Consider the following 27773-nt stretch of genomic DNA (forward strand, 5'->3'; position numbering starts at 1 on the left):
CCAAACGAATGTGTCGGCCACGGGATTAATGCTGCCATGTGTCCCTTTGTGCATCAAGCTCTCCAGCTCTGCCAGAAAAATCAGTTTGCCTCCTATGAAGTGAGAAATATGAACATGAAGCAAGAGAGCCAGGGCCTCTCCTGAGATGAACCCAGAGGCCTGGTAGAACGTCCTCCTGTGCCTGGGCCCTGTACTTGGCTGGGGACACTGCAGTGGGCCAGCTCAGCCTTGGGTCTTCCAATCCTGGGGGGCTTGGGGTAGAGTCTAGGTGAACCAGGAGGCTGCACTGTAGTTAATGGTGGTGACTGCTGGCCTTAGGGGAGGTCAGAGATGGGCTCAATTTCCCCTAGGCCATCTCTTGGGGCTGCCACTGCGTCCTGGAGCTTTTATCCCATGGGACGGAGCTATCAGGCAAATCATTACAGTAAGGACTGAAGGGTGGATTAGAAGCCAGGGGAAGTCTCCAAAGGAACGGAAATGAGAAACAAGGGCGCTGCGCCTGCCTGAAGAAAGGGTTGTGGAGCTGAGAGTGGAGGGGGAGAGGAGCAGGTGGCCAACTCTTCCATGGAGGGAGTAGCTCCCGTGGAGGGTCCAGGCAGGAAGGGCGCTCCGAGTGGATCCCGGGCTCCAGGGAGGTCCGCGGCGTCTGGGCGTCCCCCGCAAGGCTCAGGGCCCCTGCCGACCGGCTGTGTCCCTCTGCGCAGCGGCGGCGGAGGTGGCGGCGCGGCGCGAGCGGGTTGTATGGTGCGCCGTGGGCCCCGAGGAGGAGCGCAAGTGCAAGCAGTGGAGCGACGTGAGCAACCGGAAAGTGGCCTGCGCCTCGGCGTCCACCACCGAGGAGTGCATCGCCCTGGTCCTGGTAGGTGATGACTCCACGCAGTGGGAGCATGCGGCACTTGCAGGTGGGGCCGCGCGCTCCTTAGCGGCCCGCAGGTCCCGGCTCGGGCTCGGAGGCGCTGCCCGCGGCTGAGGCAGGGTCTGCCGCGGGGGGTCTGCGCGGGCAGCGCGCGGTGTGCAAACAGGCGCAGCTGTCTGTTAAAAACTGTGTATTGTGGGCTTTTCACTCCTCTGATTGTAAGAGCAACTCACGATGCTGGTAGGTAACTTGGAAAATAGAGAAAAGTATGATGTAAGAGCAATAAATAGGTAACAACCACTTGTGACCTCACACAGAGAGACACCAGGGTTCAAGTTTTGATAATTACCCTCTCCAGGATTTCTCGGTACATCTGTGCATAGGCTCGCAACAATACTAGATCACACGAGTTTTGTGGGGTTTAGTTCTTTTCTCTTTACAGTGTATCAAGGCCATTTTGCCAAGTGAATACATATTCTTTGAAAACACTTTTTAAAAAATGATTTCAGAGTATCTTTTGTGTGTATGTGGCTCAGGTTAGCCATGACCCTATTCCTCCTTGTCCCCTTAGATTTTTTTATCAGTAGCCCTGTGATGCCCATCCTTGAATAGAAATCTTCATCCACATCTCTAATTAGTATAGTGGTAAAAAAATTATTAATGGGCCAAAGAGGGAGTTTTGCCATCTTGATGGATCCATCTTCCAGTGATGGAGTGTGGGCTCATGCATTCTGATGGTGAGCCCGTTTAATGATTTGTGCTCATTTGTTGGACAAATTCTGCGCTGCACTTTGAATGTAACGCCAGTGAGCTGAGACTTGATGAAGCTAGCTGTTCCCATCTGTTTCTCCGGTGAATGAGGCTGGTCCAGGAGGGTGTGTCCCAAGAGGGCTCCGAGTATAGAAAGGGTTTCGTTCAGAGGACAGAGAGTTGGTGAAAGCTGCTCCTGGTCTTTCCAATGAAGTGACCGCATGAAAGGCATGTGGGGCTAAGTAGAGAATTAGTAGTGCACGTGGGGTTTCCTTTGGGTGCTCAGTTCAAACAACCCCTGCTTGTTTTTGCTGCTTCATTGGGACTTCTGACATAAAGCCATTCTCTCGGAGAGATGTAAAGACAGGTGGGACAGGAAACAGTGTCACTGTGAGGCTGGCAACCTGCTTTGCTTCTGCAGAAAGGAGAAGCGGATGCGCTGAACTTGGATGGAGGATTTATCTACGTTGCGGGCAAGTGTGGTTTGGTGCCTGTCCTGGCAGAGAACCAAAGTAAGTGGGGGCAGGGTCCTCTCAGGTTTATTTCTTCTGGGCTATGGGGGTGGGGGTAGGGACAAGCGACCCTACTCGTGGGTCCAGGGGACATATTAAGATGGAAGGATACATTCAAACAGAAGAATTGGGAAAGAATAAATGAAAGGGGCCGTATTACCTACAGAGCCTATGGTATTGAGAACTGACAAAGCACAGATTGGTTTCCTCTTCTTAATTTTTAAAAAGATTTTAGTAAAGTAAAATATACATGAGGAAAAGTGCACAGAAACGTACAACTCAATGACGTTTCTCAAACTGGTACGGCCCTGGGCACTAGTGCCCAGATCAAGATACAGCAAGTTTCTCAAGTCTCCTTGTGCCTCCTGTCCCCAGCTCTCATACTCCAGTAAGGCTAATGACTCCTGACTTCAAACGGTTTAGATCAATTCTGCCTGTTCTTGAACTTTACGTCAAAGGAGTGGCACAGCATGTGCTTTTTTAATGTCTCTTGCTCAGCATTACATTGGTGTTATTCATCCATATAAGTGTGTAGCTGTAGAATCTTCAGTCTCATTAGTGTTCTATTATGTGACTCCGCTGCAATTATTATCCGTTCTGCCGTGCATGGGCATTTAGGCAATTTCTAGTTGGTGGCTGTTGTGAATAGCGCTGCTATGAACATCTGTGTCCGTGTCTTTTGGTGAGCACGTATATGCATCTCTGCTACACGGAACTGCTCAGACAGTCTCTTCGGATCTGATTCTGTATTGTTGAGATTGAGAAGTTTGTGACTTCTCAATAAAATTGAGTGTTTAATGATCTTGTGCTTGCCTTTATTCTTTTAGAATCCCAGAACAGCAATGCCCCAGATTGTGTGCACAGACCACCAGAAGGTGAGTGGGAATTGGTGGTTTTCAGGCTGAAGGGTAAGTTCTTGCTGCTGGAGGAGGAGGTGGCAGCAACTTTAAAACCTCATGGAAAGAGAAGCAGCCATAGAAGCCATAAGTTCTTTTGAAGATGCAAATAATTTGTAGATAAGTAATCATAATTAACATTTATGTAGATGTTCACACATGACAGAGAACTTTCAGAGTTTCTCATTGTGTCCTGGCCACATGGAAGGAGGGGTGTTACATCCCCATCTCAGATGGATGAGGGGACACTGGCCCAAGTAGTCTCCTGAAGTGCGCCGGATCTCACTCACAGCCATCGATGATACTGTGGCAGATCCTGGCCTTGCACCAGGGGCTCTGTTGCTAAATACCATGCTCTGTGCACCACACCCACCTGCCTGCTAGAGTTGGTGCTTACTCAGCTTCACGAGAGCTCCCCACCTGCCCCCAGCAGGGGTGTGTCAGGTGCACTCAATCAGGAGGAGGATTGCCACCACATTGACCCTCTCACAGTGCGGGGCTGGTTCACACTCAGCACAGGGAGACACACCCCCTGCATCCACGGGGCACTTGGTCTGGTGGTTGTCATTGCTCTGGCCCGATGCATATTGCAGTCGGTGATTTATGTACTCTTGGGGTCGCACTTGTTCAGCATTTAATGCTTTAGTGGCCTTTATCTAAAGGTGAACTCCTGGTTTGTAACTCACGGACAGTGTGTGGCTGGTCGACGACAGTCCCCAGCAATCACCTAAAGGATCAACTTTTCCTCCTATTTCAGATCAGTCTCACCTTAACATAGAGCAGCAGCTTAAGCCTTTTTGGTCTACCTGACAATGGCCAGTTGTCTGGGGGAATCATTGCTGGTGATGCTTCTTGGCCTGTTTTGGCCTGGGTTGCCAAAGACAGTTGCACTATAGAGCCCATGTGCCAGGCCCTCTGGAGGTTAAGACTTGCTCTTCTGTCATCCAAGGGTATCTGGCAGTGGCGGTTGTCAGGAAATCAGATGCTGACCTCACTTGGAATTCTCTGAGTGGCAAGAAGTCCTGTCATACCGGCGTGGGCAGGACCGCAGGCTGGAACATCCCCATGGGCCTGCTCTTCAACCAGACAGGCTCCTGCAAGTTTGGTAAGGATTCCTGAGGTAGTCGTGGGTGGGTCATCCTGAGGGGTAGACACATGGAGCTGTAGAAAGTTTGGGGGGGATGCGGGGATTTGTAGGCTGACTGTGGCCCGCAGCCCCTTTTGGTGTAAGCAGGCTGTCCCTGTGGCTGCCTCCTTCAGTCATGGATGGATGCACTGAGCAGTTCTCCCCACAGCACTCCCCATGCCCCATCCACCCTACCCCAAGGTCAAACACTGGAATATCAGTCTGTCTCTCTGCACCCTAAGAATGGATGCAGATTCTGAGATGTCCAAATGTTATTCTTTGGCTCTTAGAGCTCCAGATCTAAATTCCTCACGGGTGCTGGCTTGCTAATTTGGGCAAAGGCCCCTGCCTACCTCATGATAGGTGACTTCTGTTCCTAGACAGACTGACTTCTTACTCCACACTGCAAAGGAAACCAAATAAGACCTCAGGGATTCTGACCCAGCCTGCTTCTGGGGCCTCTCTACCTGCTGTACCCCATGCTCACACTGCGTTCATAAGCCGTGCCCTGCCTGCTATGGGCCCGGTGACATGGCGTGTGGCATGTTCTTGTGGTGGCTCACCTCTTGTGCAGGCATCTCTTCAGGTGGGGTCCTGCTACCCTTTAAATGGATTTGTGATCCTGGCTCGGGCAGGCTTGCAAGTGGCTCTGTTCCTCACCAGCAGTGCACACTGTTGTCGCTCTCTCCAGCCCCCTTGGCTGCCTCTGAGCTGTGGGGAAGCTGCCAGGACTTCAATGAGGTGCTCCCCAGCCTTTTCCTGAGACTGGCACATGGTGTGGCTTTTCCAGTTCAGGGGCTGCACGAGGCTGGCCATGGGTGCTACTTGCTCATGGGGGCAGGGCTTGCTTGTCACCTTTGTTTCCTCTCTTCTTAACCTATATTAATCCATATTAACTCCTTCATGTGAGTTAAATCATACGATGAGTTCGTTCAGGTTAGGTTCAGCTGCAAGGACAGGAAACCCCAAGTAGTATTAGAGGCTTAAACAAGACAGAAGTTTATTTCTCTTTCATGTAGGGGAAGCCCAGAGGTGGATTGTCCAGAGCTAGTATGATGACAACATAGTGTCAGGGACCCAGGCTTCAGACTTCTGGCTACTCTGACACAGGTGGCTTCCATGCTCAAGGTCCTCACATGGCCCATGTCACAACTGGAGGTCCAGTCCCCGCTTATCCATTCCACATGCAGGATGAAGGAAGGGAAGGAGAAGGGGCAAAAGGCATGTGCCAGCTGTCCTTTAAGGATGTTTCCAAGACACTGGCCCCCAGTACTCCTGCTCATATTTCACTGACCAGGATGTAGCCACATGGCTGTGCTAGCCATAGGGCATCTGATAAGGCTAGTCTTTATTCTAAGGGACCAGATGACCAGGTAAAAAGGGTTGCCATTACTGAGGAAAAGGGGAAATCAGATCCTGGAGTAGGTAACCAGTAGGGTCTGCTGCAGATGGCCATCAAGTTCATCACTTGAGTCCCCAGCTTGAGGCTGTGATGACGGGACCCTCTGGGTAGAAGTCACAGACTCTCTTCCCAATCCCCAGTCCGGCTTCTTGTCAGTGCATACAGTCTGAAGCTTTTCTGGTTTCTGGTGGGTCCTGGGTTGGTGGTAACAAGCCACTACTTGTGATAGTGACTGTGTTCTATCTGTCCTGGGCAATACAATGAACTGAAATCAAGCTGTGTCACCTGTTAAGTAGAGGTTGTTTACGTTGACTCAGGTAGGAAGAGCTGACTTCCCATGTTTCTTCTCTCCAGATAAATTCTTTAGTCAAAGCTGTGCCCCTGGAGCTGACCCACAATCCAGTCTCTGTGCACTATGTGTTGGCAACAACGAGAATGAGAACAAGTGCATGCCCAACAGCGAGGAGAGATACTCTGGCTACACTGGGGCTTTCAGGTGAGTGCTGTGGCCGGACTTCACGAGGATAGGGCTGTGTCCCTTGTCCTCCAGCATCTTGGCACTGCATTTCCAAGGGGCCAGAAGTGGCCTGTCACAGCAGAGCCAGGGTCAGCCTGGGGGTTGGCTAATGGGCAGCACCAGTGAGGGCTCCTCTCACCACATCCACCACTCTGGAGAGTGGAGGCCGGCACCAGGGCTCTCTGACCTCAGCTCTGCTGGGCTCCTTCCTATGGCCTGGAGCCAAAGTCAACCTTGTTGGGCCTCAAGGTCCTCAGCTTAAAAGTCAAATGGGTAGAGTATGTGTTATGTTAAGTCCTTCCTGTAGTTCAGTTTTATAGGGAAGAATTCTCTTTCCCATAGCCACCACTCTCCTCTCATCTAGGTCATCATTATGTCTTACTTTTCACTTTTCTCTTTGATTTTGGCCTTAGAAATGGCAGAGAAGGTAGTATTGCAGTGTTATTCTTCTCTAGTGAAGTGGAAAGTAACCGAAAAATAAATTTTCAGAATTCACCACTTATAACCACTTGGTGATCCACAGTAACTGTCCAACCTGTGTTTTACAATCCCATTCGTCTGGAGGTTGCTTCTCAGCGGTGCTATCAGTGCTTGAAGGGCACTGAGTCCTCCCCAGTCGCTTTTCTCCACGAATATATTTCACCACCAGATGGCGTCATGTATCCAAGAAGGATGGTGGCCAAGCTGGTCTTTGAACTTTTTAGTATAAATTTAGTAGCCGCCTCTCCAGTGATGGGATGATATAAAGGTAGCTTTTACGGTACTCTAAGTGACTCATAAAAAAAGTATTCTGTGACTATACAAACATATCTCTAATAGACTAAGGATTTTCAAATGGAATATTTGTGATGTGATTCCACTCAGAAATATAGAGTAGGCATGTCTGATAAAAACCCCAAAGAATCATGTTTTGGGTTTTTTTCAAACCTACGGCAAGGCATTATTTCACTAGAAACACCTACACTTTAGTATTTCTATTTATACTAGAAGAAAATGCTTTGTCTTTTCTTCAAATTGAAAGCTGGAACCAGAAGTCCTATTTACCTTTCTATTTCTAACTAACATCCTAATATTGCTGGTTTTAAATTTTTAGCTGTCGGCTGTCTTCTGCTGACTCTCTGTTATGGAAGCAGACGTAGCCTCCTACTGCCCTACGCCTCTTCTACCCCTCAGCCACAAACTTCACCTCCTTTTACTACCCAAGAAGATGATGTCATATTCAGGGCTTACATTATTTTGAGTGTGTAAATATCATTCTCATATTAAATATGTGATGTAAGATTGTATCTCCCTTACTGTACAAAGTGTTTGTTTACTCTGGAGTTAATAGACGTCTTACTATTTATTTGTTTAGTTTTCTGTGCTTTCTAAAAAAATGACTAATTCATCTCAAAACCCTCTATCAGTAGTCTAAATCCCCTGACGATGCAGACACAAGTAGAGCAGGTGCCGTCTCAGTTTCGTCATTTACTTGGGAGCGTGGCTTCTGAAGACTGCCATCCTCTTGCCCTCCTCTGGACCGGTGCCGTCTAGGCCTTCTGCACATCTGTGGTCCGAGGAGTCCCGTTGACCATCGTTCTGGGATTTCCCTTTGACTTACTTCATGTTAAATTGCCTATGCCTTGGGTCTTAGATCTTTAGCTCTCTTGGTTTTGTTGGAACAGAACACGTCTTCTTGAGTTGCTGTTTTTTCAGCATTTACATGTCTGAAAATTTATCTTTATTCTACCCTTCAAATGACGTATTGTTTGGCTGGGTTACTAAGTGTAGATTGGAGAGCATTTTCCTAAGGAATTTTGACAGAATTTTTGTATCTGGGAAATGGTAGCATTAGGCTATTTTGACCAACTCTCACACTAAAAGTAAGCAAAAATGCCTGATTAAGTACACACATACACACGTTCTTAAGAACATTGAATAACTAACAAAGTAATAAGGGATTGTTAGGCTAAAATCTAAGGGAAAATAGGAATTCAGAGAGCTAAGTGGAGGCACTTTGTCCTGAGGGCATTTACCTATTCTGACAAATTTGAACCTAGATGTTACATGCGCCTTTAAGGTAAGAGTGAATGAGAAGTGACTTCCATGCCTTCTCCCAGGGCCTTCAGGTTGCCTGGATGCTGAGGAATACAGAGAGGAAAATACACACCATCCTTGAGAAATTGAAACCATGAGCCAGCTCTTGCATGGATTTGCAGCTCAAACTTGTGTGCCATAGGATGGTCTGGACATTCTCAACTCACATTTCTATCTAAGTGGTGTCAGGCTAGTGGTCCCCTTAGGAACCTGTCCGGAACCTTCAGGTTAGGCCTCAAAGACTGCTCAAAAATACTCTTTCAATAACAATGAGAAGTACACGGTGAAAATTATATTTAAATATAATAATAATTATAATTAAGTATAATATTAACCAGACACACAGCGAAAAAAGTCACCAGAAGCAAAATCCAGCAGGAAAAAACAAGTCAATATTTTTAAAAAGGAAGAAATAGAACTTCTAGAAGGGGGGCGGGGGAAGCAATTGCAATTAGCTGTCCAATTGACCAGTCTAACAGATTAGACATAGCTAAAAAGAGAAGTAATGCAGTGGAAGATATGTGAAAAAATTAATCCAGAATGTAACATAGAAAGTCAGAAAATATAGCAAACACAAAATTTTAAAAGCATTAATCCATTGTCTTCTGAACCTAGAGTTTCTGTTAAGAAATCTGATGCCATTTTTGATTCCTGATTCTTTGCGTATGACTTTCTTTCTTTTTGAAAAAAATTTTTGTTTGAGTTTTCAGCAATTTACTTTTGGCTTCCTGATTCTGAGAGAATAAGCTTTTAAAGTTTATGAAATGTCTTAGACAAACAAGTCACACAAAGAATATTTTGTGAAGAATAAATAAATCAGACACATAGGATTTATATTTCTCTCTAAGTGTACAGAGATTTAACAACGAATGAAAACTATTCTTTAGGAAAAATGAGTTTTGGGTTTCATCAAAGGTAAAATGCTTTTAAAACCAGTTTCTTGAAAACTTTTTGGGTTTAAAAATAAAAAAATAAATACTAGTTTTAAAAACTATTTTTTTTTTATCTCCAATGTTCTGAAACTTCATAATGCTATTTATGTAAGTCTTCTTTCAATTCATTAGATTGGGCACTTGGTGGACCCTTTTCATCTGGAAACTCAAGTTGTTCAGTTCTGGGAAATTTTACTTCATTATTTACTTGATAAGTTCCCTCCTGTTTTCTCTAATTTGCCTTTCTTTTGTTTCCCTCCCCAAAGCCTCAGTACATAGTTGTATATTCTAATTGTAGGTCCTTCCAGTTCTCTGTGAGCTGCTGCCACAGCATGGCTACTGACAGACGAGTGGTGTGGTTCCACACCTGGGAACAGAACCCAGGCTGCCAAAGCAGAGTGCGCCGAACTTTAACCTCTAGGCCGTCAGGGCTGGATCTCCAATATTTCTTTAAACTTTAATTCTTAAATTATAGACTCTCCTAGATTATCATCTCATTTTCTTTTTCTTTCTTTTTTATTATCTGCTCTGTATCTTCTAGTTTCTGGGATATTTGCTCAGTTTAAGCTTCTAATCATTATATCATTTTTAAGAATTTTTTTGATTATTAGTTTTTACTTCCTGAGAATTCTTTTTGTGTTCTGACTGCTGCTTTTTTAGACCTCCTGTTCTTCTTTTATGAGTGCTGCCTTTCTTTCATCTCTTTAATGACATCAATTGTAGTATTTTTAAAAAGTTTTACTCTCCCTCCTATGTTGTCACTGTATCCTCTGAGTATAATTGCTTTGATTTCCATCTTTTCTTGTCTTTCTTCAAAGACCAATGGCCTCTGGCTGTTTCCCATATTTAAGAGTGAAGCACCAGAGCTGACTGTTAGTTCTGCATCAGTTGCCACGTCTTGGCGAGTGTAGGTCTCACTGTAGGGCACTTGGTTTGTGTCACTTCACTGTGGGGCATCCAAATCTCAGAATCTATAGATGTTTTCCTTGAGTTGATCAGATTCTCCAGACAAGGAATCCTCTGTCTGCTTCTTGGGAGGCTGAGCTGGGGCGAGGGGCTGTGGTTCAACCTTCTGGCTATAGTTTCGCTCCACTCTTTGATTTCCGAGTTGGGCCTCTGCTCTCAGCTGTGTTTGGTTGTCTAGTTCATAGTGTTATTCAGGTTCAACTTCCCCATGAACAAACCTTCAGCCTTCCGCCAGGCGAGTGGGGAGCCGTCTCCCAGCTGCGTGGAACGGGAGGGCACCCAGACTGCATCTCTGCAGGCTCTTTCGGGTCCCGTTGTCAGCCACTTTCAGTGAGACCTAGCCCTTGTAACTGCTGAGTCTTTTTGGAGCTCTGCTGTGCACAGCAGCTTTCTTCTAGGCTTCCCCCACTCCACCCTATGTGACAGCTTTCTTTGGTCTGCTGGGTCAATTACTGCTCATCCGTTTGCTCTCTTAACTTTCAAACATTATCACTATCATCTTCTCTCTCCCCACCCTCCACCCCTCATGGCTTATGGCTTTTTAAAAAATCTCATTAATGTCATTTTATTGGGATTTTAGAAGGCAGGAAAGTATACGTGTATGTTCAATCTTCCATTTTAAACCATAAGTTCCTGAAAATCTTCATCTTTATCTTTTCTATGTTTACTTTCAAGTTTCAGATTTTGGAATATATATTATAGATATTTATGAAAACTCTAATAGTTTCTCTTCTCTGGCACTGAGTTTGTTTTCTGGAATATTTTAGGTGCCTGGCTGAGAAGGCTGGAGACGTTGCATTTGTGAAAGATGTCACTGTCCTGCAGAACACAGATGGTGAGTGAAGATGTTTCTCTTTCCCCTTCAGAGCAGAGTCTTTGGCCTCACAACACATGCTAGTGTTCACATCTGCAGATGGGAAGCTATATGCCCTTTGCCAGACTTTTGATCGAGTTCATGCCGAAGTTTTGTATCTCAGCATGCAACATGGTAACATCTACAAGGGTCGCCTTGATTTTGGAAGCGATCTCTTCCCCCATCCCACCTGCCACACACACACACGCCAGCCATACTCAGTAGTAACTGTCTCCCCGGCTTTGTCTCGTCAGCCACAGAAGCGCAGCATCTGCCTGTCCCCACGTAAGGGACACTGAATGTGGATGATACTAAAAAAAATTTGAGCATATGTGAATAAGATTTCCCGTTTACAAAAGGAAGTAGTGGCCTTCATTCAGCCCCACGTGAGCCCTCGTCTCAAAACTCCTTAGGAGTGAACAGGGACAGAACACAGGCAGAGGCAGATGACGAAAGATAGCCAACCTACCAGGCAGTGTTGAATAAGCACTCTCCCTTCTGATCTCTAGATGAAAATATGAATGACCAAATTCAAGACTCCTAGCCATTTGCTGCCTTCTGACCTGCACCTCTTTCCTTAGTCCCCACTCAGCCTCCCCACCCCTCCTCCTCAGCAGATGACTTGCCACTTCGTCCCCTGAGAAAGAAGTGCCTCAACTGTCTGCCTCCCTCCTTTGAAGGCACCAACAGTCACGGCCGCTCCTCCCTCCTCACGTCTCTCGGGAGAGGCATTGAGGACACATAATGGACATATAAATGTGGAATGATCTCAATATCAAATAGACAAAGCTAAGAGAATGGATGAAGTGTTTTCTTGAGGGGAGAGGACAGAAGGAGAGAAGCAGGGACCTGAACGATGAACCTGTATTTACACACACACGAACATGCATACGATTACATTTTGAATTTATGAACCATTAATCTAAGTGACCTCCATGGATCAGATTGATGTCAAATTTAATTTTAAGCTTCTCTGGGATTTTACAACTGTATTTTATTGGAATTGACTAAATATATTTGATAAACCCATAGTTGTTCCTGTCCTTTCTCTGGTTACACTAAGAGTGTTTGAATATGAAAGGAAAGAAAATAATTTCTTCTTAAACTTAGACCAGCTATTCTTTTTCTGGAACTCACTGGAAAATATGGCACAGGTGGAGAATTTCCTTTTTAAAAATTAAAAAAATGTTTAACAGCTTTATTGAGATACAATTCACATACTGTAAAATCCACCCATTCAGAGTGTACAGTTCAGTGGTCTCCAGCACAACCACAGAGTTGTGCAACCACCAGCACAATCTGATTCTAGAACACTTACATAACCCCATAAAGAAACCCTGCACCTATTAGTGGTCACTTCCCCAGAGCTGCAATCATCAATCCACTTTCTGTCTCTGTAGATTTGCCTATTCTAGACATTTCATGTAAATGGAATCCTACAATATCTGGCCTTTTGTGACTAGCTTCTTTCACTTAGCATCATGTTTTCAGGGTTCATCCAGGTTGTAGCATGATTCAGTCCTTCACTCCTTTTTATGGCTGAATTCCATTCCATTGCATGGACGCAGCACTAACTTTGCTATGTTTGGAGTTCGGCTCGCTCGTGCAGGATGAGGCTGCCTTCTGTCTCCTTTATATCACTGCAACCTCAGTGTGTGCATCTTAAGAGGCCTTTGGATGGTCACATACACCCAGAAAGGACCCTTTAGCTATACTGGGCAACCGTGGCTGATGCTGCCTTCATTCTCTCCCCAGGAAAGAACAGTGAACCGTGGGCTAAGGATTTGAAGCAGGAGGACTTTGAGCTACTGTGCCTTGATGGCACCCGGAAACCTGTGGCTGAGGCTGAGAGCTGCCACCTGGCCAGGGCCCCAAATCATGCTGTGGTATCTCAGAGTGATAGGGCACAACACCTGAAAAAGGTGCTGTTCCTCCAACAGGTATGGACCACCAGGGCCTCCTGCCCTTTCTTAACTGCGTGGGCTCCTGTTAGGGGGACAATCACAATGCCCGGTGATTCTTTCTAGTCCCTCTGCTTGAAGCTGCTGATGACAGTATTTGCTTCATGCTGTGGCGCTGCACAGAGCCTCGATGAGGACAACAGAGGCTTCCGATGCTGGGCTTTCTGGAACTAACCTGACTTCTGCCCGGAGTCTCATGCACCTGAACTTGTGCTCACTGCCTGGCTTGGAGATGCTTTCTCTCCTTGTCCTTACTTCTGTTCTTCAGGCAAATGAGGCAGGCGATTGAGCCTTCCTCCCTCATGCCAACGTGGAGCGTGATTTACTCTGGTGATGTTTCCTGAGCCTGGGCCAACTGAGCAATGTTCTAGACAAGGCCCTGCATGTGTAATCTCTGAAAAACAGCAAACCCAGAGCTCCTATAGATTTAAGGCTCTCTATGTGAAGTGGTTTGAAGGAAATCCTGCAATTTCCTTCAAGTCTGTGATTCTCTATTAGAGCTTCTAGTCTTGTGTTAAAACATCAGATCTCTAAGTGTGCTTTAAAGACGGTGGCCCTGGAATGGTAATAATAGGTCTCAAACTGGCATTCACGGAGCCCTCACTGTGGCACACTCCCTTGGTCTGCTGTCACTGAGGTGCTTGGTTCTCATAGTTCACCCCTGCAGGAGCCCTGGGCATGGAGAAGGAACTGTGGCCAAGTTGGCTAAGTGACTTGCCCAAGGCAACGATCTGGTCAGTGGCAGAGACGATTTCCCGTGCAGACTGCCTCTCTGGGAGAGCTGGCCTATTAGAATTCTATAGGTGACCAGCTTTGGGGGCAGATCTCAAAAATCTTCAGCCGTCATCTAGTCACTTAGAAGAAGTTCTAAGGGAAGAGGCCACAAACTAAGAAGACAGGAGAGATGGCAGGAGGTGAGATCAGAAAGCGTGAGGGGCCTGGACGCTGCTCAGGGTGCGTCTCCCACCTGGGGCATGGGCAGCAAGAGGACACAGGCAGCGGAAGACCCAGCCAAGGCAGTGGAACAGCTCTAGGACTCAGGTCCTTTTGCCCCACCATTTTCCCAGGGCTGATCCTGGATGGAAGACATGTCCTTGGCCTTCCCCAATCCGTAAACTCTCCTGTTTTCCTTGGCTGCTCACTGACTGTTGGCCTTTTGGACACAGGATCAGTTTGGAGGAAATGGACCTGACTGCCCAGGCAAGTTTTGCTTATTCAAGTCTGAAACCAAAAACCTTCTGTTCAACGACAACACTGAATGTCTGGCTGAACTCCAAGGCAAAACAACATATGAGCAATATTTGGGATCAGAGTATGTCACGGCCATCACTAATCTGAGACGCTGCTCGAGCTCCCGTAAGTGGACATAGATAGTGTCACTGAGAAACCACCATGGGGGAAGGTCAAGATTGGAGGGCCAGACAGCATTCTAGGAATGAAGATGGGTATAAAATGTTAAGGCAATATAGCGTTTCTGTGCCTCAGGAAATGGCAGTCTCATTGATAAGGTGAAAGAATTAAGAGAATAAACTAAAGTAGTAGATAATATGCTAGATTTTTATAATGCTGATAGTGACTGTCACGGAGTTTTTAGAAACTGATCATTCATTTTATTTTATTTATTAACTTTATTCAGTAAAATGAAGTGTGAGTGTGTGTGTATACACACATGTACATAAATATATATACATATGTAATGAGAAATGATAAATTCTGGTTTCTAGACAGTTACCATAAATACCAACTATATTTGAGAACATAAATTCTCAAAAGACATTTTAGCCAGGAAAATGTATTGACAATAATTTAATCCTTTAAAACATTTAGAAGACATCGCAAAGTATTGTCAGGCTCCAGGCGATGATTCTCGAATTTCAGCATGCACTGGGTTCATCCAGATTCCTTTTTCCCCGTGCCTCACCCAGGGAGTCAGAGGCATTGAGGGGGTGGTGGTCCAGGGGTGGGGTTCGGGCCAAGAATCTCTGTATCAGTGGTTCTTAACTGATTTTGCCCCCAAGGGGGCATCTGGCAATGCCTGCCGATATTTTTGATTCTCACAACTTAGGGAGTGCTGCTGGTATCTGTGGGTAGAAGCCAAGGATGCTAAAGAAAGCACAGAGCAGCTCTCACAACAAAGCACTTCCCGGCCCGGAATGTCAATAGTGCTAAGGTCGAGAAACCCTGCTCTGTACCACCGACATCTCAGGGAATTGTGAGGCAGCTGGCTCTAGGACTGCCCTTGGAGAAACGTGGCTGTGGGGCTATTCCTGTAAGCAGCCAGCTCCCAACTGCATAGGCCCTATGCCGCGTTGGGGCAAGGCCTGTCTGTCTAGGCTGAAACCCCCGCATTTAGCACAGTGACTCACACAGAGCAGGGGCTCAGCAAGTATTTGTGAATGAATGAATGAGAAGGTGAACACTGTTGCAAACAGATTTGTGTGAAGACCATGTTGTTAATGGCTCATATTCCAGAAGAAGTTAGAGGACCATCAATGTCTTGTGAACTTGAGAATGTGGCTGGTCAGTTCAATTAGAGACAAGTGGGGTGGGGGGTTGTATCTCTCAGGCCAGAGTAGGGAAACCCCCTGGTTGGGAGGCCAGAGCTGCTGTGTTCCCTTGGACACTGTGGCTGCTAGGAGGAGGGGCAGTGGGGAAATGTGAGCAGGGCAAGCAGAAAGTCTTTGTTTTGGTATCCTCCTTAATTGATTTATTGACTAAAAAAAGAGGAAGTCAGTTTCTGAATCTATTGCTTTGTTGTGTCCCACAGCGCTTCTGGAAGCCTGCGCCTTCCTGAGGGCATAAACTCAGAGAAGACGGCCCGGTGTCCCTGGGGGAGCCTCAGCCCCTCGCCGCTCCCAGCCCTCACCCCCTTCCTGAGAGTGATGCTCGCCAGACTCATCTGCTTTCACAGTTTCCGCTGTCGTCTTAGCAAGAAATAAAATGAGAAATGCTGTTGATTTTCATTCCTTATAAAGTGCCGTTCATATTTTCTAGAATTTTATACTGAAGTCACATGTCTGACCAAACACCTGTACAGCTGGACTTTTCCTTCCAAGTTTTCCAGGGCCAACTTCTCCTCCTTCAGCAGCTGCAGCTTTGGGTATGATGCCCGATGGCCTGGAATCTAAGGACAGGCTGAGCAACCATTCTCCCCAAGGGCATCTGGTTGGTCATTCACATAGTTGTCTGTGTGTGTGTATGGGTGTGTGTGAGCATGTGCAGGGGTGAATGTGCGTGTGTATGCATGTGTGAGTGTTGTCAACGAAAATAATCCATAACCAATCTATACATGAAAATGTGGGTGAGTTTATTCTGAGACAAAGGTAAGGACCATATAGCCTGGGGCCTTCCTTCTCCAAGGAAGGAAGGGCACTAAAGAAGTGGGGTGTACAGAGTGATTATATATCCTCAAAGAGTATGTTTCACATGATTGAAATGTCCCTTTTACACTAGTCGTGAGACTGCTCTGTCGGCACAGCAGCGACTGATGGACACAGCAGGTGGTAGGTCTGCTGTCTCCGTGCACACAGCAGGGTGGCAGGTCTGTTTTCTTGAGCTGGGTGGTCACAGGGTGAGCGCAGAAATCAATTCCTAGCCTAGGGAGAGAGGCTTATCCTTAAGAAAATACCAATGTGGGGGAAGTTGCACATTTATCTTAAGGGCATTTGTTCTTTTCTTTGGGACACAGCAAAGGCTTAAAGCAGATACACAAGGCATGCTCAACGGCCATGTCAGGCCCTTTTGGAAAAAATCAATTAAGGAGGATACCAGAACAAAGACTTTCTGCTTGCCCTGCTCACATTTCCCCACTGCCCCTCCTCCTAGCAGCCACAGTGTCCAAGGGAACACAGCAGCAGTGGCCTCCCAACCAGGGGGTTTCCCTACTCTGGCCTGAGAGGTACAACCCCCCACCCCACTTGTCTCTAATTGAATTGACCAGCCACACTCTCAAGTTCACAAGTCAGGCCGAATTAGGTTTATACCAAATGGCTTCTCACATACTCTAGTATATCCTATTGCTTGCCATTTATTTGTCAGTGTGCATGTGTGTGCATATGCGTGTGTGTGTTTCTAGGGCAGGGGAAGGGAACAGAGAGTAGGAATCAAGGGATGAGTGAAAGAAACTGGATGTCAAGAAGATTTATGAGTATTTGGTATTGGAAGTAAACAGCATCAGGTGTAGTCAATGTACAAATATAGGCATCATAGGAAAAAGTGAAATACTTCTATCCCTTGGCCTTAGGGGCTCTCATCCTCCGGTTAACCTCTAGTCACTAGATGGTTTCCCCCACTTTTCTCAGCCAAACCCTTCAAAGCGTGGTTTAAGTGGGCTGCCTTCGCTTTCTTCAGCAATTTGGGTGGGGTGGTTGGGTCGCTGTTTCACTCTCTCTTCACCCCACTGCAGTACACTTCTAACCTGTTCACTCTCCTGATGTGGTTCTGGAAGAGGATGCCATGCCCTCCCAAACTGCCAAGCTTCGTAGAGTTTCAGATATTCCCCCTGGGCCCTTGCTGTTTCTGATCCCCGGGATCATGCACTCCTTCTTGAAACTCTGTCCCCTCAGCCTCCACGCCACTCCTCCTCCTTTCTGGCCTTCCTTTCTCTGCCTTTTTGAGGGTCATGCTTTGTCCTTTAAGTGTGTCTCCCATGGTTTCCTTCTCCAGTGTTTTCGTTCTGACCCACTGTCTCAAAGCAAGGAAGGAAATTAAGAGAGAACGAAATGATTGGGTTTTAGCCACCAATGCACAGCCTCCCTGGACCAGTAAGTGGGGCCCGGTGGTGTCCACAGATCTGCTCCCTCAGATTAGTAACCCTTCCCTGGGAAGGAAGCAGTTTCCTGCTTGTAGTTTTTTCCATTGACTCACTGGACCCAACAGGCAAACCTGTGTCGGCCAGGTGAGACTGCCCCTGCAAAGGCAGCGGTCAGACAAGGGTGGCCAGAGTCAACCACTATCAACGAGATAGGTGGTTCTGCCACTGCCTGCAGAAGCCTCTGAAATCTGTCAGGCAACGACGTTAATTAGAGTCCCATAATCTTAGACTGAAACTCACTTTTTTGCTCCTTTGAATGATGGCCCTGAAATGTAGTCCATCCTCACTAGTTTGAGAAAGTTATTCAGTGAGCAACATTTAATGATGCAGCCATATTAGTTACACCAGCTCCATAAAACATAAAATTTGAACAGTGTGAACCTTCTTATATAAATAAGATACTAAGATGAAGTTAAAGGCCCACCAACGAAATATCCTTTTCCGGCTAAAATTAAATTTCAAAATATAACATCACTGTGTCCATCACCTAAGTTATATCAAAATCTTAGTGGCTTACACAACAAAGGTTTGCTTCTGTCTGGTATTCATGCCTGTCTTGGGTCCACAGTGGCTCTGCTGCTCATCTCTTCATTCTGAGACCCAGGCTGAGCCATCTGGGGCATGTCAGCCTCAAGACAGAGAGGGAAATAAAAGAGAGATGGAGGCACCGCACAATAACTCTTAAAGCTTCTGCTTGGGAAAGGCTATATCGTTTCCATCATTTCATTGTCCAAGGCAAGTCAGGTGGCCATGACATCAATGAGGTGGGCTTATGATGTCCCACAGGGAGAGGCCCAATAGGAAGAGGCAGTGAATATTTTGGCAATAGGACACTCCGTTTCCTGTTCACTTCTGGATCTGAGGCAGTACCCTCATTAATTTCAACCCTAAGTCTCTTGTATGTCTGTCTTTTCTAAAATTTAGTGTTGTCAACAGACTTCTTAGGGGTATCTGTACACCAGGCGCACACTTGTGAAACGTAGAGAATGTCAGCCAATCACCAGCCACTGCAATAGTTGTGGGTGTGAGCACCAGGCTGCTCCTTCAACCAAAGCGACAGCGCTGCTAGGCTGTGAACACCATGGCCCAAAGCAGGGCATTACCAGCACTGGAGCAAGAAAGGAAAACATGGCTGAACTTGTGTCTGAATTTTAGGGTGGAGCCGAAGAGATCATCTTAGGATAGAAGCCTTGTTTGCTAGGAAAGCATCTTGTGAGGCCACCAGGGTTAAAAAAAAATGAGCCCTGTATCCTAATTGTGAGAGGTTCGAGCCAAATAAGTAGAGCTGACTGGCTCTGCTAAATGGATAGGGGAAATCTAATTGACTGCAGGTGGGGAGAGGTATGCAGATGGCGGAAAAACCTGCCTGAAGAGGATGGATGGACCCCAGAAACACAGCAACTCAGGTTCTAAAGAAACATGCGGTCATGGAGTCAATTCCTGTCCCTGATGGCGAGGGAGCTCTATCCCCGATGCCCAAACACATGGAAGACTGACCCAGGGGAATAAATCCCCAGGACAGTGTTTGCATGTGGGGAAGGCACATGCAGAGAGGACAGCAGCTTCCAGAAATGAAAGGATAGTAAAGATCAATGATGTGGTGGCCAGAGGCGTCCAGAAGGAAGTGAGGCCCCCGGAATCTGTGGGAATTCTGAGGAAGATCCTGAGCCTTCTGCAGTGGAGGAGATAGGCAGCACGGGTCTATTATTTGAGTGTTAAAGGAGAGTTTCACCCCAGAAAGTTAGAGGACATGGAGACTCTTGGATAAGGCATGGACAGAGGGAGAAAAAGGAGAAGCGCCACAATATTTCCTTATCTTCAGCTTTGCCGGGACACCTAGTCATCAGAAGGAACCAACTCGTGGCCTTTGTCTTAGCCATGAGAAACGTCCTTCTGAATGGACTGCTGAGGTTCTGTGTCACATCCTTGGGGGAAAAACAAAACCAAAAAGTCTGTCCACGGGGAACTAGCTCAGACAGTCATATCCATGAATACTTACAGAAGTTAGAAATGTGCAAGCAGGGTGCCACAACTACCCGGCTGCTTCTTTCTCCCCCTACTCAATGTCCATCCCCTGGAGTTCGAGCCTGAACCACCACGTGAGTTTTGGCCCCCTATTCTTTCACTCTCATGCTGAATCGAGTGTGGCTCCGTTTGGTCTTTGTGCTTTCGCTTCCTCAAACCCCAATTTCCTTACAGTCTTCAAGGAAAGCTCATGGCCTTACGTTCTGCACAGTCCACATCCGGTGTCTTTGTCTCTGCTTTTCCACCCTCCGGCAGAGCCTGAAGGCCTTTCTAGTCCTGGTTAAGTTGCAGTGATCTCTGCCTGCCTCCCTGAAGTTCGCTCTGCCCCTGAGTGTGGTCCCTGGGGAAGATTCCCCCTTGTCCCGTTGGTCCTGGTAGGGGAATGACCTCCAGCAGATTCAGGAAGTTAACCTGACCTTCTTCTTGTCAGAACTTTGACCTCAGAAACCCCAAATGCAACAGTGGTTTCTTGGCCTCTGGTTCTGCTCAAGGCCCCTTGTCTAAAATGTTGAATTTTCTAGAGCTTGATTGTGCTATGTTAACTGCCGAGTACAAAACCAAACACAAAAACAAATATCAAAAAATTAAATTTAAATTTAATTAAATTTCTGTTTTCTCCTCGTTGAGTTGGGATAGAGCCTGAGGGTATCATTTCCCTTTGTTTTTTTGGTGAGGAAGATCAGCACTGAGCTAACATCTATCCCAATCTTGCTCTATTTTGTATGTGGGATGCCACCACAGCATGGCTTGATGAGTGGTGTGTAGGTCTGCACCTGGGATCTGGGCCCATGAACCCTGGGCCACTGAAGCAGAGGGTGTGAACCTAACCACTGTACTACCAGGCCAGCCCCCTGAGGGTGTCATTTCCTGGTCATACCCTGCTATTTCAAATTATTAAACTTAGATTATGTTTGCTCCTCTACCCTCTAATACCAGCGAAAGGTTGACAATGAAGACAAGGCAGGATAACGTGACCTGCAGCTGAGAATGCTCTTGTCCCAGACCTTGTTCCAAGGGACATGAACAAGAAGAAGCAAACACACTCCGCAGACCTGTGCCCGAGAGATGCAGGCAGGTGAGCCTTTCCCAGCCTGCCCTTCTCCCCACCTTTGGCCCCAGGAATGGCGGTTTAGCATTGCTTTACAGAGCTGTAAGAAGAAAGCCAAAATCGGAGTAGTGGGCACCATCTCTTTTCTGAGCCCCACCCTGTGAGAGGAGGCCACTCCTTCCTCATCTTCCCTGAAGTGGAATTAACTTTCTACATATGTGCAGAGTCTTCAAACAAACCGCATCACTGGAAATCCCAAAGACAGCGTCACAGGAAGATACCCATACATGTGTGCCCACACACAGGACAAGGGACAGCACAATGGCACAGGAAGCATAGCCGTTAGAAGAGGCAATTGCAGAGCATTTCACGATGCCTGGTGAGAGAGTCAGAGGACGGTCCTTCCCGCCCACACAGGGCTTCTGTGCGAAGTCTGAGGGGGCTGCCCCTTTCCCGGGGTAAGAGCGTGGCCTGGTGAGACGTGGAGCTGGATTTCAGCCTCCATGGGCATCCTCATTCGGGCGCCTCAGATAGGGCTCTACCCACACAACCACTCAGGCTGCCACAAGAACAGAAGACTGGCCAGGTACAGCATCAGCTCCGTCCCCTCCTCTCCCGTTCCCTGGTGCCTTCAGTGATATTTCAGAATTTATCTTGCATTGATGAAACTTCCCCATACAGAGAACCACGCAGTAGCTTCCAAGATTGGGCTCCCTGCGGGGGAATCATTCACACTTGATCTCACTTACCCCCCAGTGAGGCCACTGCTGATTCCTGTAACACCAGTCCCCTCTCCCTGACGCAGTAACAACTTCATCTCCCCGACTCCAGGCCACATCGTTAGGCCGGGTTTGGGGACATCCCTTGATCATTTTCATCTCCGTCTACTGGGGACTGTAAATGGCATGGGTGTAGCAATTATGAAACCTTTTTATGTGTGTGTAGGATTGAGGAAATGAATAAATATGACGGGGACCTGGAGTTACTGTGAAAGAAAGAAGGAAGATAGAAATGTGGAATGGGGAAGGCCAGACCGAACCAGTGGGTTAGAACGGAATGGGAGGTATCAGCGCCAGCTCAGAACGAAGTGCCTTTATTTTGGTAATACAGGTCTTCTAATGAGAAAATGGAATTCTTTTGGGGGTGGTAACGTTTTGCTTAATTGGGGTTCAAAGTTAGTATTGCCTATTATTAAAATGGATTTTAAATGCTCATCTTTTAATGATGATCGGTAAGTGAAATTCTACATATTTCATCTTTGAAAATGTCTTTTTGCATAGTGCTATCAAATACTGATATTAATTTGCAAGCATATGCTTTTAATTGTGCATATTTATCACTTGGAATACATTTACAGAACTCTACTAGATTCTTCTCTTGATGTTTATCCTCTGGCACAGCATGCCATTAGATTGCAGACCACTTCCAACTGAAGATTAGATAGGAGCTCTTCAACTGTGCAGTTAAATCAATTTTGAAATATGGAAATCTCTTTTGTCCTGCATTGAGGTCTGAAAAACACTCCTGGAACTGTAGTTTGAGCTCAGAAAATATATCTGATCCAAATTTGTATGAGAATGGAGATCTCATTTCCTATCTTAACTTTGATAGCACAGGAAGTGTATGTGTGGCTTGACATTTCTTGTGATTTGAACATTAGTTGTCAAGTGACTTCATGGCAGTATGTTTCATATGTAAGTGCTATTTTGCCTTGTAATTCTAGGTTGAATTGATTAAGAAATATAATCAATTCTGCAGAGAAATCTAATTTTCAAAGCCATTCCGTGTTCTGTAGACAAGCACAGTCCTTCTTGTTCAGAAAAATGTCAATCTCGGCCCTGACCTCAAAATATCACCATAAAACTTTATTGCTGCTAAGCCATCAAACCGCTGTGGGTAGGGTGAATCAGGATATCACATTTTTATTTCCGAAAAAAGTCCGTACAACTGATGATGGTTAAGACCATGAAAGCAAGCGAAGCTCCTTGTTGATGCTATTGGTTTGATGCACATCATATGTTCAAATATTTTCTACAAAGTACCACTAAAGAATAGCCACAGACTTTAAACACCTGCCAGTTTTACAAACTTTGTAAATTTGCCCAGCTAAGGCTTTTTCTGTTCAACACATATTTTAACCACCATCAATTGTAATACATTTTAACAGATTCCACTGCATTAGTGTTTTCTCAATTTCTTTGAAGATATTCTTGGTTGTAGTTATTCCATCCCAACTATTCTGGGGGACTGGAATTTGCCACCCCAAGATGTGTCTCTTTGGCATGAGGATTACTTTGGGCTGGTTACTTTTAAAAACTGCAGACATGATGGGGCCAGTCCCATGGCCAAGTGGTTAAGTTTGCGTGCTCCGCTTTGGTGGCCCAGAGTTTCGCTGGTTCGGATCCTGGGTGTGGACATTGCACCACTCATCAGGCCATGTTGAGGCAGTGTCCCACATGCCACAACTGCAAGGACTCACAACTAAAAGTATACAACTGTTTACTGGGGGGATTTGGGGAGAAAAAGAAAAAAAAAACAAACCTGCAGACATGAGAGAGACTCTGAAAAGTAGAATTTACTTACCCTTTGTTAAGAGACATTTACATTTGTAAGGGAAATGTCCATCTGTAAAGGTGTCTCCCTCTCTGTACCAGGAAGAAGGGGGATGACCTTATCTCTAGAAACTCTTAATCGATGCGGAAGGCAAGGACTTAGATCTGCGTTATAACCTTACTCTCGTTTACTGTGCTTTTCTGGTGATCTCCCATAACTGACTTCCCCCACCCCCAACATCCTCCTTTGTCTTTAGCTGAGGATGGTATTTAAGGTGAGAACTTCCACCATTTTGGGGAATTACTCAGTTTTTCTGGGTCTCTCCTGTGTATACGTGACACAAAACTTTGTTTAATTTTTTCCTGTTATTCTGTCTCATATGAATTTAATTCGTTGTCTGGCCAGAAGGACCCAAAGCAGGTAGAGGAAATGTCTTCCTCACCTACACTATTCATGGAGGCTAATTCTTCACTCACTGCAAACTCACCCTCGACTCCTCAAATAAACAATTGACAACCACTGTAACATCTGTTGACTCACCAAAAGTCATGGAAAACCATTCAAAATCATTTGCTTGGTTTTTAATTGACTGTTGATGTAGTTGCCAATGTCCTCAACTCTTTGAGCAAGTGTTGTCAATGAAGGCTAACAGTCTTAAATGAGTTTATTTTCTCTAGACATTTCTTTACTGCTGTAATCAAATGTGGTTTAACTAACTCAACATAGTTAAGTGGCTTTCCTCGCTTGGCTAGCAAATGAGCCATTCAGAAACTTACTTTGCACACAGCCTTATTTTCGATTTTTATTTTGAAGAAATTCTGTCATGATGAGATATTTCACTTTAAAGTTTCTAATTTTCTTGACCACTTTTTTACTAGGAGTTAGAAATAGCGTGATGAATTCTTAGTCTGGAAATGTCAACCCGTATTGTATTCTTTTAGCGCAACTATAGTTTCATTGCATAACAAATACAAGGCTGTGCTATCTCATTTGATAACAAAATAATCCGCTCTCCATAGTGTCTTAACAGTGTGACATTCAAAGTTCACTTTTCTATTCTTTTCTTGTTTTGACGTGATGGATATGCGCTGGTAGTAAAAATAAAATAAAATAAAGTGTTGTGGTATGGTATGAAGCATCTAAAGGGAAACTGTTTCTCTACTCACAATACTTATGACACCAAATATGTGGGTTTTCTACATCAAGCAATTCTGTAATTCTGTGTGGGAACCAGCTGGGTGTCCTACAAGTCAATTCAATTCCCACACTAACCACCTGGAGTTAACACAGACCCCCACAGGCTAAGGGCTCAGTCCCACAAGACTGCCCTCCTCCTTCAGATGCCAACTGCAAGTAGTGGGCTCCCAGATTACCTACACTTCTGTCTAACTTGGCAACAAATTAGGGATTTCCACGACCCTATCCTCAGATTTGATAATTTGCTATAATGACTCACAGAACCCAGGGAAACACTTTACTCACTGTTACTGATTTGTTATAAAGGATACAAATGAACAACCAGATGAAGAGTTACATAGGGTGAGGTTTGGAAGGGTCCTGAGTGCAGGAGCTTCCGTCCCGGTGGAGGTGGGGTGGGCCACTCTCCCAGCTCTTGGACGCATTCACTAACCAAGAAGCTCTGTGAATCCTGTAGTTTAGGGTTTTTATGGAAGTTCCATTACATAGGCACCATTGATTAAATCCGTGGAGGTCAAGAGTAGGGCTGAAAGTTCCAGCCCTCTAATCACGTGGTAGGTTGCTCTGGCGGCCGTCTCTCGTCCTGAGGCTGTCCAGAGAGCCACCCAGGCCCCTTGCTAGCGTAAACTCAGGTATGGTTGAAAGGGACTTATTATGCATAACAGACACTCCTCTCACCTCTGTCACTCAGGGATGAAGACCATGTGTGTGTTTATATAACATGTCTTTTATATCACAACATCACAGTGCGTGCTTGAAATGCCACTAAATTGTAACTGCCCCATTGGGACAACCATAGGTAATCCATATGCAAATGAACATGGCTGTGTTCCAATAAAACTTTATGGACACTGAAATTTGAATTTCGTATAATTTTCATGTGCCATAAAATATAATTCTTCTTTTGATTTTTTCCCAACTATTTAAAAATGTAAAAGTCATTCTTTGCTCATGGGCTATACAAAAATAGGTGGTAGGCTGGATTTGGCCCAAGGGCTGTAGTTTGATGACCCCTTTTCCAGTCCTTAGCTATCTGTCCTGTGGTCAGAAAACCTGTCTCCTTCCATCTCCTCTTTGAGGGTGGGCTCTGCCTTCGCCCAACGCGCAGGACCAGTTCCTGGAGGTGCTCTAAGGAGCACGGCGATGACGACCGCCCGTCGCTCCCACTGCCCCGGGGGTTGAGGGCCTGGAGCTGCTCCACTGCAGCGACCCCTCTGTTGCAGGGGCCTCGGCGCTGGGTCCTGGGTGCTGCGGGGCATCAGTGCAGGGTGGACTCCGAGCTGCTGCCTGTGGAAGACTGGAAGGGACGCCTGCAGTCCTCTCCCCAGGCGGCGTGGGGTTACTTTCAAGGGAAAAGTCCCTACTCTGTGGTGCTGCGAGCTCCCCGTCACGTCACATCTGGAGGAACATCATTTGCTCTTAGGTCGCTGGGAAGTTGACTAACAGCCTGCACACTTTTTTCCCAGGGAGGCAGCTTTTACCCATAAAAGGTATTCAGACTTATTTAGCTGGCCCCCGTTTTCAGAAATAATTACAGGCCAGTCCTGAGTGGGAAAAGGAAGTGGCCTGTGCGGCAGGACGTCGAGAATCCAGTCCCAGCTCTGCTGCTGTGAGGCTGTGTGGCTTTGAGTAAGTCCCTTACTGTCTCTGGGCTTGGCTTTATTTGTGGGTGAAATGAGGGGCTTGGGCTTGTTCTCTCTACAGCTCTCCTACAGAGTGTGTCTGACGCCAATCATGAGGGACCAGAGAGGAGTAGACTTTTAACATTTATACTTGCGGTCGAGCTTTTATCTTTGTTTTTATCCAGACAACATCAAAGCCAGTCTTCCCTTTCAACTTTGTCTGACGAACATTTCCGTTTATGCGGTGTGGGTTGAAGAGGCTCAATAACATTCACGTGCGCTCCATCCAGATTTGACATTTGTTAACATTTGAGATATTTTCCTCCTCCCTTCCTTTATATATACACATGGTGCGTGTGTGACATTAACTGTTGGAATGTAAGTTGCAGCCACTGTGACATTTCATTCCTAAATTCTTTGGCATGTATCCTCTAAGAATAAGGACATTCTCTCACATAGTCATAATTTCATTATCACACTTGAAAATGGTAACTACATCATCTGACACCTTGTTCATATTTATATTTTCCCAATTGTCCCTAGAATGTTTGTAAGGCCTTTTTTGAGGAAGTGCTCCCATTACTCATTGGCCATCAGCCCTGCCCTCTTGACTTCCCTCACAGGCAAGTGTCGCCTCTGTCTGGGAGGCACCAGCCCCTGCCTTGGCTGCAGTGTCTCTCTGGGCCCCCTCCTGATCCATCACCACACCTCATGTCCTATGGCTCATTCAGAGATGAACTAGACAGACTGCGCTGGAGTCCCTCAGAGGTGAGGGTGGAGACACGACGAGTGTACGGACGAATTGTCATCAGATAGAACTGACACAAGCTTGGGGACATAGGTGGTGTGCTTTGCAGAGGACAGAGGGCCTGTTTGCATGGGGTAGCTGGGGAAGGCCCTGAGCCATGGTGAGCGCTGTGTGCGGCCCCAGGAAGTGTGGGTGGGTACACTGCAAAGACAGCTGCCAGAAAGGGCGTGTGGGCAGGGGCCCCAGTGGTGAGGGCTGGCCGCAGATTCACAGAGCAAACCTGCTGAGCTGACCACATGGTTGAGGGCAGAGGGGAACAGGTTCTGTCATAGGTGACAATCTAATCCTCCCCACCAATCCCTCCAACAAGGAGGGCAGCCACAGGAGGCCCATGTGGGGATGAGGCGGGTGTGAGAACTGCAATTCAAGCACCGTTGGGTGCAGGCAGAATCTGCGAGGGAGCGAGGAAAAGGGCTGTGTAGACAGCATCCTGTGGGCCCGTCACCATGTGGCTCACCCAGACCTCATCACGGCCAGCAACCCTGCGAGGGGAAGCGCCACTTCCCCCGTTGTCTGAGGCTCAGGGAGGCCAGATGGCTCAGCTCAGTTCGTTCTCACAGGAGCAGACAGACACCCCCTTCCTCCCTCTCCCAGCTCAGGCACGGTGGGGGTCTCCAAGAAGTGACTCTCCCCTCGCCCAAAGCTAAAGGCCACATCACAGGGAAAAATCAAGGAGTTTAGAGTCTGAAATTTGGATCAAAGATTTTCTTGTGTTAGATGCGCCAGAGACAGTTCTTGCCAGAAGAACCATGCCTCTCAGCGTCTATAAGTGGGCGGCTGAGGGGAGCAGCGATGGCAAGACCATCTTCCCCCAATCCTTCGGATCGTCGTGAACAATCCAGTGTGATAATACACGGGAC

General features: G+C 46.4%; 1 protein-coding gene across 1 annotated transcript in view; it reads left to right on the forward strand.

Moving 5' to 3' along the window:
* The window catches only part of LTF (lactotransferrin), a 28597-nt gene extending 12776 nt beyond the window's left edge, over nt 1-15821 (forward strand). The window contains exons 9-17 of the mRNA XM_046672160.1: nt 705-859; nt 2028-2118; nt 2946-2993; nt 3964-4119; nt 5897-6038; nt 10801-10868; nt 12642-12826; nt 14014-14203; nt 15615-15821. Of these exons, the coding sequence (XP_046528116.1) occupies nt 705-859; nt 2028-2118; nt 2946-2993; nt 3964-4119; nt 5897-6038; nt 10801-10868; nt 12642-12826; nt 14014-14203; nt 15615-15649 (1070 nt within the window). The 3' untranslated portion in view covers nt 15650-15821. The remainder of the gene's footprint in view (nt 1-704; nt 860-2027; nt 2119-2945; nt 2994-3963; nt 4120-5896; nt 6039-10800; nt 10869-12641; nt 12827-14013; nt 14204-15614) is intronic.
* Nucleotides 15822-27773: the final 11952 nt, after the last annotated feature.

This window comes from Equus quagga, chromosome 1 (assembly GCF_021613505.1).
Source record: "Equus quagga isolate Etosha38 chromosome 1, UCLA_HA_Equagga_1.0, whole genome shotgun sequence".
In the NCBI taxonomy this organism is placed as follows: Eukaryota; Metazoa; Chordata; class Mammalia; order Perissodactyla; family Equidae; genus Equus; species Equus quagga.